This window comes from Myotis brandtii, unplaced genomic scaffold (assembly GCF_000412655.1).
Source record: "Myotis brandtii unplaced genomic scaffold, ASM41265v1 scaffold112, whole genome shotgun sequence".
NCBI lineage: Eukaryota > Metazoa > Chordata > Mammalia > Chiroptera > Vespertilionidae > Myotis > Myotis brandtii.
In genome coordinates, this window is record NW_005353838.1 from 12,744,465 (window position 1) to 12,755,944 (window position 11,480).

At 36.7% G+C, this 11,480-nt stretch overlaps 1 protein-coding gene across 1 annotated transcript in view; it reads left to right on the forward strand.

The window, feature by feature from the left end:
- Positions 1–11,480, forward strand: part of ITGA4 (integrin, alpha 4 (antigen CD49D, alpha 4 subunit of VLA-4 receptor)) — an 84,427-nt gene that overhangs the window by 33,507 nt on the left and 39,440 nt on the right. The window contains 3 exon segments of the mRNA XM_014547157.1: positions 3,122–3,233; positions 9,841–9,935; positions 11,119–11,213. Coding sequence (XP_014402643.1) covers positions 3,122–3,233; positions 9,841–9,935; positions 11,119–11,213 — 302 coding nt within the window.

Sequence of the window (11,480 nt, forward strand, 5' to 3'; positions counted from 1 at the left end):
ATCTATACTAATAATAGACAAATATGTAAATTTACCATCCCTCCATGATGCCCACAGCCAATCAGGAGTGAGTATGCAAATTAACCCAACAAAGATGGCGGGCCTGTGGCCAGTGCACATGCACGCCAGCGCCGAGCAGCTGGGGTCCCAGGGACGCCACTGGAGTGTCCGGTCCTGTCAGCCCAGCCTGGGGGCAGCTGGAGTTCCCAGTCATTTTGGTTTCTGCAGCCCATGGCCCAGAAGCTGAAACCAAGAGCCCGGGGAACACCAGGAATGCTGGGAATTGTAGTTCTGGTGGCAGATGTGTTGTGGGATCTCCTAGACACTAGAACAAAGTGAACCTGGAGCAAGGTACTGTTGTGGGTGGAGAATGGAGAGAAAGCAAAGGTGAGAGACATAAGTAAAGTCAAAGTGTCGAGACAAAATTAAAAGGAAGAGAAAAATCAACCAAAAAAATGAGTTCACATGTCACCTCTGATACGCATGTTATAGGTTCGCCATATCTGTCCTAGACACTAGAGCAGAGTGAGCCTGAAGCAAGTTACTGTTGCAGGTAGGGGATGGAGGGAAAGCAAAGGTGAGAGACATAAGTAAAGTCAGAGTGTTGAGGAAAAATTAAAAGGAAGATATCCTGCAACTTCTAGGAAATCTCCATCAATGGAGCAAAGAAAAAAGAAGACCTCTATTCCTGCAACTTCTAGGAAATCTCCACCAATGGAGCAAAGAAAAAAAAAACAGACCTCTATTATTCTGTGAGCACCAAACCAAACTGGGTTGGGGTCTCAGACAACTTGCTCATATGATTTCGAAGACAGACAGAAACTCCTGGATTGGAGAGGGCTCCCCTGAGGGCTCCCAGTTTGGAGAGGGTGCAGGTCGGGCTGAGGGACCCAGCCCCTATGCACAAATTTCGTGCACCGGGCCCCTAGTAGTCTTATAAAGCTGAGAGATTCTGAAAGTTCCAGATGTAGAGCAGGAAAGTTATGTATGTGTTGTAATTTTCTATACTGTTTTAATCTAAATTTAATAGTAAAAGCTTATTATCTGCAAAGTGATCATACCTCATTAATAGTGATATCATGTATTATTACTTTTTCTGGCAGAGCTATTTCACACTTCCCTATCCATAAGTGGTCTTCCTTAGACTAGCTACATCCTCATTCTGCATTCTTCTCTTTCCCTTCTCTTTATAACTAAACTTTTTGAGAATAGTTTGAACAGTAACATATATACCTAAAATAAGGCAATGTAGGACCTTGTTGTTCTCATTGAAATCTTAAGCAATCCCAATATGAAAACCAGATAAAAGTGGAGCTCCTTTGCTTAAAGGGTGAAAGAGGAGCTGTACCCACAAGTCTACCCTTTTGTTCTTTCCTCACTCCTGCCCTGAGGCACCACTATTGAACACTGGGGTTAAAAATTGTAATTGATTTCAGCTTTTAAAGCTTACTCTGGCGTTGATTATTCTTGCTTTGCTCCTTTCTAACTTCTTGTTTTATACCTCTCTAAAAAGGCACTAACCACTACCACAAAGGAATTATATTATATACTCATTAGTTTGGTTTGCTAATATCTTTTCCTCTCCTGGAATGTAGACACCCTGTGGAAGGGGTCATCTGTCTTGTTTACTGTTGTTTCTTCCGGGCCTGAAAGAGTCCTGGACAAGTAGGTGCTCAGTATTAGTTTGGTTTGCTAATATCTGTTCCACTCCTGGAATGTAGACACCCTGTGGAAAGGGATCATCTGTCTTGTTTACTGCTGTTTCCTCCGGGCCTGAAAGAGTCCTGGACAAGTAGGTGCTCAGTAATTATTTGTTAATGAACTCAAGAAATAATGGTACTTGAATGAATATGGCTTCCACCTACTTCTACTAAAATAGCTCTCAGGGGTCCCCAGCGAACTCTTGGTCACCGTTCTCTGTGACTGGAGAATACTCGCAGAAGAGTGATTACCCCTTTTTGAAACTCTCCTCTGGAACTTCAGTGCCTTTGCATTTCCTTAGGTCTGCACCTTCTCGTCCTTGTTGGAGTCTCTTCTGCCTTCTGCTCTTTAAATTAGGTGATTCTCTGGGAGCAAAATAAGTACAGGAATTTTTTAGTTGGAAAGGAAAAGGTGAAGGGCACTAGCCAAGGGGAAGGAGATGCGTCTACTTAGGAAATGATGAATAGACCTATTTGAGCAGAGGAATGAGTAAGTAGTGCATGGATATTTTTTCTACAAGAGAGTGACATGATTGGCATTTAGAGAGTCTGGTAGCTATGATTACAACATAATGGAATGTCTTATTGTAGTAACTCATCTTCCCACTTCAGGGATAGCGGTTGACCATTGACGTTCATTGCTGCTGGAATACAGTTCCAAAGGCCAGCTTCGGTCGCATCACTCCTCAACTCAGAAACCTTCAGCAGCTTCCTATTGTCCTCTAAATCGAGAGTAAATTTCCCCCAGTGTTCACGGTCCCACCCTACAAGGATCCAATCTGAATATTTTGTTCTCACTCATTATACACACTGTTCATGATAGCCAAAGTCTTTGGAATTTGTGCTTTGCTGATAATTTCCTCTGTGTATCAAAATTATGCCCATCCTTCAATAGTTATCTTGAATATTGTTTATGAAATCTCTCCCGGCTCTCACAATTACATATACTTTCCTTGCTCTTTGATATTACCAAGCAGTCTGTACTTCTAAGTCATTTACATGCTTGTGTGTAGCCTTTCCTGTAACTCTGGGCTTCTTTAGGAAAGGGCCTGTGACATATAAACACATGCCTATTCCCTTTCACTTGTTCAGTCTGTAGAGTGCAGTACCTGCAGTAGGAACTCGATAAATATTTGCTAAATTGAATTATCAAAATGATTTATTGGATTTTTCAAAACTAAGAATCATGAGTTTGACCATTTTTTATATCCTTTGAGCTCTAATCATACTATTATGTGTTGACATGTGCTTGATAAATATTTATTGAATTGAACTGAGATGTGTGTACTACAGCTCAGTCTGTAGTTTGTCCAACTTGTTTGAAGCATTAGAAAAAAATCAATATCCAATTACAACAGTAAATCATGTGTAAAGTTGTCAGGGAGTGTTATAATGACACCTTTCTCCCCCTTTCTATCTAGGGAGCAGTAATGAATGAAATGGAAACAGCGCTTGTTGGAAGTGACAAATATGCTGCAAGATTTGGGGAATCTATAGTTAATCTTGGTGACATCGATAATGATGGCTTTGAAGGTAAGTAAAAGTATCCAATTTAGTATTTGATTTCCACTTTTAAAATGGTACATGGAAGAAAATATGATTGGAGTTTTATGTTGTTTGTCTTTCTATAGAAAATGGGGCCAGAATGTATGCTCTTTTTTTCTTTTTTTAGTCACACCTGAATTCTTCTTAGTTGTCAGCTATTGATTCTTACTGTTGTTATATGCCCTTGGTTCTGAGGCACCATTGGTTATGAGTGGCATTTTTTGTGCCCCTAAAAATATGCTGTTAAATTGTGACCCACCATTTTTCTATTCTAAAAAGGATTCTGATTTCAGAAATGTTAAAATGTGGAGAAAATGTATGTCATAGATTCATTGGACCCTATTCTTTCACTATTGTTACAATAAAGACTCTGACAAAACCCAGTGGAGGCTGGCTGCAGAGCTGGCGCAGGGTTCTGGAAGCCCCTGCTATACCAGGAGTTCCTTGTTCAGCTGTAGCATTGTGGGAGGATCTGAGGGATCCCATGATTGAGTCCTGAGCAGTGGTGAGGGTGCAACTAGCAGACTCAAGAATAGTGGCTATATATCAACTGATACAGGACAATTTCAATAGTGGAATAGATGTTACCATTGTATCTGTGCCTCTTGCCTAGATATCAGCCCAGCTGCTGAAGTACTTGTTTCTACCAGCCTTCCCTCTTAAAATTTGTTTTTTCCAATCTAGCCCTGAGTGATTACCAAGTCTGTTAAAACTGGGCATAAAATGATGAATAGGCCCTAGCCAGTTCGGCTCAGTGGATAGAGCATCGGCCTGTGGACTGGAGGGTCCCAGGTTCGATTCCTGCAAAGGGCACATGCCTGGGTTGTGGGCTCGATCCCCAGTAGGGGGCGTGTAGGAGGCAGCCAATCAATGATTCTCTCTCATCATTGATGTTTCTATCTTTCCCTCTCCTTCCTCTCTGAAATCAATAAAGAAATATAAAAATAAATAAATAAATAAAATGATCAATAGGTTTGAGAGAATGTGTGTGATTCATGGAGTTCAGCAAATAAGTGTTTGATATTTATTTTCAGAGCTAGAATTGTGTCTTCTTGATATAGTCATTGATGATTGGTATATGGAAATATTCAGTCAAAATTTATATGGATATCAAAAATTAGTGGAGTACTGTAAATTCTCACTTCCTTAATTTCTTTTTATGCCTAAGTGCTTCCTTCTTTCTACTTTAGATGTCTAAAGTGTTACTCTGCAAGGAGAAAGTTAGTGGATTGTTGAACATATGCTTTTAATGAGCCCCATTAAATGTAAGATAGTGTAATTTTGTATACAAACATTACCATTTCTGGAATTTTTTTACTATATTAAAAACAAAAGGATAGATATTTTTATGATTATGATTATACAAATAACATTTTACATTAAAGAGTTTATAAAATTCTATGATAGATATTCTGAGTTAATTTTTGTGTATGGTATAAGGTAGTGGTCTAGTTTCATTCTTTTGCATGTAGCTGTCCAGTTTTCCCATCACCATTTATTACTGTTTCTCCATTGTATATTCTTAAATGAATTGACTATATATTTTTTTTCTGGGATCTCTCTTCTGTTCCAATGATCTATATGTCTATTTTTATGCCCCTATCATGCTGTTTTGATTAGTATAGCTTTGTAATACAGTTTGAAATCAGGGAATGTGATGTCTCTGGCTTTGTTTTTCTTAAGATTGCTGTGGCTATTCAGGGCCTTTTGTGGTTCAATACAAATTTTAGGATTTTTTTTCTAATTCTGTGAATAATGCCCCTGGAGTTTTGATAGGGATTGCAATAATTTGTAGATTGCTTTCAGTAATATGGACATTTTAACAATATTAATTCTTTCAATTCATGAACATGAAGAACCTTTCCATTTATTTTTGTCTTCATTTTTTTATTAATGTCTTAAAGTTTTCAGTGTATAGGTCTTTCACCTCTTTAGTTTAATTTATTTCTAAGTATTTGATTCTTTTTGGTGCAGTTGTAAATAAGATTATTTTCTTAGTTACTCTTTCTAATAGTTTGTTAGGGTATAGAAACACAACAGATTTTTGTATATTGATTTTGTACCCTGCAACATTACTGCAATTTTTTATTAGTTCTAACAGGTTTTTTGGTGAAGTCTTTAGGGCAGGGGACCTCAAACTTTTTAAACAGGGGGCTAGTTCACTGTCCCCCAGACCGTTGGAGGGCCGGACTATAGTTAAAAAAAAACAACTATGAACAAATTCCTATGCACACTGCACATATCTTATTTTGAAGTAAAAAAACAAACGGGAACAAATACAATATTTGTATTTGCATGTGGCCCGCGGGCCGTAGTTTGAGGACCCCTGCTTTAGGGTTTTCTACAAATAAAATCATGTAATGGGCAAACTGTGACAGTTCTACTTCTCCCTGTCCAACTTGAATGCCTTTCGTTTTTCTTTTATGTACCTAATTGTTCTGGCTAGGACTTTAATAGTATGTGGAATAAAAGTGGTGAAAGTGGGCATTCTTGAATTGTTCCTAATAATAGATGAAAAGGTTTGAGGCTTGTTGTACATGGCCTTTATGATGTTGAGGTATGTTCCTTCTAGACCCATTTTGCTGAGCATTTTTGTCACAAATGTTTGGTAAACTTGGTCAAATGCTTTTTTTTTGCATCTATTGTGATGATGATTTTTATCTTTGCTTTTATTAGTGTGGTGTATCATGTTGATTGATTTGTGAATGTTGAACCATCCTTGCATCCCTGAAATAAATCCAATGTGGTCAGAATGTGTGATCCTTTTAATGTACAATTGAATTTGGTTTGCTATATTTTACAAAGGATTTGCAGAGGATTTCTGTGTACCTCAGGGATATTGGCCTGTACTTTTCTCTTTTTGTGTTCTGTTTTAAAAACATATATTTTTATTGATTTCAGAGGTGAAAGGAGAGGAAGAGAGTGACAAACATCAATGATGAGAGAGAATCATTGATCGGCCAACTCCTGCACACGCCCCCCCACTGGGGATCGAGCCCACATGTGCCCTTGACTGGAATTGAATCTGGGACCCCCCAGTCCGCAGGCCAACACTTTATCCACTGAGCCAAACCAGCCAGGGCTTTTTGTGGTGTTCTTGTCTGCTTTTGGTATCAGGATACTTCGGGTCTCATTACACGAGTTTGGCAGCCCTTCCTCCTTTTCAATTTTTTGAAGGCGTTGAGAAGGATAGGTATTAAATCTTAATGTTTGGGCCCTAACCAGTTTGGCTCAGTGGATAGAGCGTCAGCCTGCGGACTGAAGGGTCCCAGGTTCGATTCCGGCCAGGGGCATGTACCTTGGTTGCGGGCACATCCCCAGTAGGAAGTGTGCAGGAGGCAGCTGATCAGTGTTTCTCTCTCATCAATGTTTCTAACTCTCTATCCCTCTCCATTCCTCTCTGTGAAAAATCAATACAATATATATTTTTTAAAAATCTTAATGTTTGGTAGAATCCACCAGTGAAGTCATCGAGTTCTAGGCTTGTGTTTCTTGGGAGATTTTCAATTACCAATTCAGTCTATTCAGGTTTACTATTTTTCATGTTCAATCTTAGATGAGTATATGTTTCCAGGAATTTATCCATTTCTTCCAAGTTGTCCAACTTGTTGGCATATAATTATTCATAGTAATCTTTTATGATTCCTTTTATTTCTTTGTTGACCTCATTGGTTAAGTAACATGTTGTTTAATTTCCATATATTTGTAATTTTTCCAGTTTTCTTCTTATAATTGATTTCTAGGACTTTAATGTCATTTCTAGTTTTATACCATTGTGGTCAGAAAAGATGTTAGGTATGATTTCAATCTTCTTAAATTTATTAAGACTTGCTTTGTGGCTTAACTATCTGCACTGGAGAATGTTCCATTTGTACTTCACTAGAATCTGTATTCTGCTGTTCTTGGATGGAATGTTCTATATATATTTATTAAATCTATCAGGTTTAAGGTGTTATTTAACGCCCATGTTTCTTATTGATTTTCTGTCTGGAAATCATTGATGTAAGTGGGGTATTCTAGTTTCCTATTATTATAGTATGCTATCAATTTCTCCCTTTAAGTCTGTTAATATTTGTTTTATATATTAAGGTGCTTCTATGTTTGCTTCAAAAATATTTGCAAGTATTACCTACTTTTGAATTTACTCATGTATCAGTATGTAATTATCTTTTCTGTGTTTTATTACGATCTTTGTTTTAAAGTCTGTTTTGTCTTATATAGATACAGCTACTCCAGCTTTCTTTTGGTTTCCATTTACATGGAATATCTTTTTCCATTCCTTCACTTTCAGTCTGTGTGTGTTCTTACATCTGATTAAGTCTCTAGTAGGCAACATATAGATGGGTCTTGTTTTTGTTTATTTGTTTGTCTTCAATCCACTGAGCCACTCTTTTGGTTGAAGATGTTAGTCCATTTACATTTTAAGTAGTTGTTGGTAAGTACGTACTAATTACCATTTTGTTGTTTTGTAGTTCCTCGCTTCTTGTTTTTTTCCCTTGTGGTTTGATGACTTTCTTTAGTGTTATGTTTAGATTCCTTTCTCATTGTCTTTTGTATATCTACCATCAGTTTTTGCTTTGTAGTTATGAAGAGGCTCATAAATAACAGTATATTGATTTACAAAACAGTCTACTTTAAGTTGACATCAACTTAAATTTGAATGAATTTTAAAACTCTACATTTTTACTCCCCTTTCCCACATTTTATATTTTTTGTAACAACTTACATTATTCATTTTGTTTATTCCTTAACTAATCACTGTAGTTGTAGTTATTTTTACTACTTCTGTCTTTTAACCTTTATACTATCTTTGTAAGTGCTTAATCCACTACCTTAGCTATATGTTTACTTTTACTGGTGAGATTTATACTTTCATGTTTTCTTATTACTAATTAGTTCTCTTTTTTGTTTTAAGTAAGTCCCTTTAGCATTTTTCATACTGTATTCCAAACATTTGCCAGGAGCTGACAGTACAGGGCAGTATTTTTTTCAGCAGAAATTTAGTAGGTGCTCAATAGTTGCCCACTGAATGAACAAATGAATGGGTGTATTTGTGTATGAAAATTTAAAATACTTTGTACAATTCAAGGAGGGTAACCTTAGCAGGTCAAAACAAAATAAAGTATAAGATATATCAACCAGTTATTTTTATATGAAAATAGAAAAGCTTTTGCAGTTTTAAAACTGCACAGTATTTGGTCTAAAGCAGCGGTTCTCAACCTGGGGGTCACGCCCCCTTGGGGGTCGAACGACCCTTTCACAGGGGTCGCCTAAGACCATCGGAAAACACATATATAATTACATATTGTTTTTGTGATTAATCACTATGCTTTAATTATGTTCAATTTGTAACAATGAAATTGGGGGTCACCACAACATGAGGAACTGTATTAAAGGGTTGCGGCGTTAGGAAGGTTGATAACCACTGGTCTAAAGAATATATTAAAGATTATTTTATTTGCATTGAAATGGCAGTAAAAAACTGCCACCTGGTTTTATAAAAAGTTTTTAGGTCTGATGAACAGTGCTAAGAAATGAAAATCATAAAAGCAAACTTTCTATATTTTAGGTTTCTATTAAAGTAATAAGAAAACATTGCATATAAACAAAAATATGAATATACCCAAATAAATAGACATAATACTTAGTAAATAAGTAGAAAAATGTAGAGTTTTTTCTCTATGTACTCTATATTTACAGCACGTAACCGACCCTGTCATTCATAGTTTCTATTTTCACTTGGCTATTTTTTTTATGTGAGTTGATCAAATCTTTTCTCCTGGTGTCAAAATAACCATGTCATTCATAGTTTCTATTTTCACTTGGCTTTTTTTTTTTTTAATGTGAGTTGATCAAATCTTTTCTCCTGGTGTCAAAATCTGATTTGAATCTTAATAAAGTCATAAAGGTGATACAGTCTTTATTTTATAGAACAAATCTATTTTCTGAAATCTTATGTATGTGTATGTATGTGTGTGTGTGTGTGTGTGTGTGTGTACAGATACCCTGAACAAATACCTTCATTAATTGCATTGGAACATGAGTTAATTTAGAAGTCATTTTGCAAAGAAAGTAAATCTTAGAACTCAAAAACTCAAAGTAAGGATTCTTTGGTTATGCTCTACATAGATGAGGATAATTGATTATGTTCTAGGTGCTGCTCTGAGCACTGTAGATGAATAATGTCCTTCTGTGTTGAGTGACTGAGTTCTCTTATGACCCTGTATTATAGGGGAGGGGACAGAAGAGACACAGAGACGTTAAGAACTGTGTCCAGTATAACAGCCCAGCAGCAATGCTGGGGTCCAGGCCCGGGGGTCTGGCTCTAGAGCCCATTCCCTTAGCCATTCTGTTAAACTGCCTCTCAGACCCATGTACCCTGCTTCTTTCATGCACCCACTATTCTGTACAGCACTGGACATTGTTGTGAGGATACTAGTATTTTGTAATCTTTTTCTAATGAGAAAAGTGTTCATTTTTTTTATAAGGAGTTTCTTATGTTATCTGATATGATTAAGGAGCATGCAGGTTAGTTTTCAGAGTTGCATTCTTTATATGAAGGACTTATTTTTCCACCACTTACATTCTTGAATAGATGTTGCTATTGGAGCCCCACAGGAAGATGACTTGCGAGGCGCCATTTATATTTACAATGGTGGAGCAGATGGGATCTCATCGGCCTTCTCACAGGTAGGAGATGATTCCATTTTCAAAAGAAGCATTGGTAATAAAAGCTTCTTTAACATTTCCGGTGTTAATGAGACTCCTTTTTCTTAACTTGTTTGTTCAAAAACTTAACTATTCTATTTCACCATTTTTATCGCTGTAGTAGATGGTCTCATTTGTAAGAGTATTGATAAGTCTTTGGAACCATTTTCCCCCCATAAATAAGAGTTCTAGTTCACGTCCATCCTGGTTTGTCGTTAACCTATAAAGATTTCTCTCTGGATTTCATTAAATTCATGTTCTGAGGTAATATCTATACTATTCCAAATGAGCACATTTGGATTTGATTAACTATCATGTCTTGTAGCTAAAGCCCCATATTTCATGGAGATCACACAGAGAGAGCAAACACTCTCTATGTTACTCTGTGTTCTTTCAGTGCAAAGCAGTAAGCCGATAGCACTTTAATAAAGTTCCTGATCTAACTCTGACTTCACTTCTATAATCTGAAAAAATAGACCAGTTCAGGGCACAGAAAACAACTATATGCACATGCAGAGAAGAAAAGCTTTTCCAAAGACACTTTTATGAAAACATTAGCTAATACTGTAATTTCTGATTAGGCAAAAATAGGCATGTGGCTTTCTACATTTAACATGAAAGGCATGTGTTTGTCTAGTAAAAAATACTGATTTTCTAAGTCTGGATAGCAGCCTGATATTTATAAATCACTATCTAGACATGAAATGAGACACATAGAATAGGAAGCACAGGACTTGAGTTGTCCTTGTCAAATGCTACGATTCAGTCTGCTAACGGTGGCTTTCCTCATAAGCCTGAGTTGAGGGCTCCACTAAGTGACTAGCAATGTCTTATTTTCCAGATTACTTGTTTGGTTATTCATGCTGGTCAGGGAAATCAATATAGAACCAGAGAGAAGACTGGGGAGAGGGGTCAGGACCATTATAGGAGATCTGTGCTACATGATTTCCCTTTGCTCACAAAATAAAGCAATTTTTTTAGATGTCAACTGCCCAGGGAAAGCTGGAAAATTTTGTTTCTCTTAGATACAAGTGTTTGACTTAAGCTAAAATGTATTTTGCTCATAAATGTGCCAGGGCATGGGAAGGCTTTTTAACTAAATCACTGCTTCTCTAGGATAGAGGATATTCAAAAGCACTTCTCACTCAACTTACCTGTTTTTTAGAGAATTGAAGGGCTTCAAATCAGCAAATCCTTAAGTATGTTTGGACAGTCCATATCTGGGCAAATCGATGCAGATAATAATGGATATATGGGTGAGTATAAAATTTACCTTATTTTTTAGATTGGGATACGCTCTGTTGTGAATTCTATTTATTGAGAAATACATACATAAGAGAGTTCTGATTTACTGATAACTTTTTCCTTCATTTTTAAAGCTTTTTTGAATTCAAGGATGTCTCTGAAAAGGTTAAGTAATTCTTGAGCTTTACACTTAGTTATTTAACATTATTCTTTATTCTTTTTTAAAAATATATATATTTTATTGATTTTTTACAGAGAGGAAGGGAGAGAGATAGAGAGTTA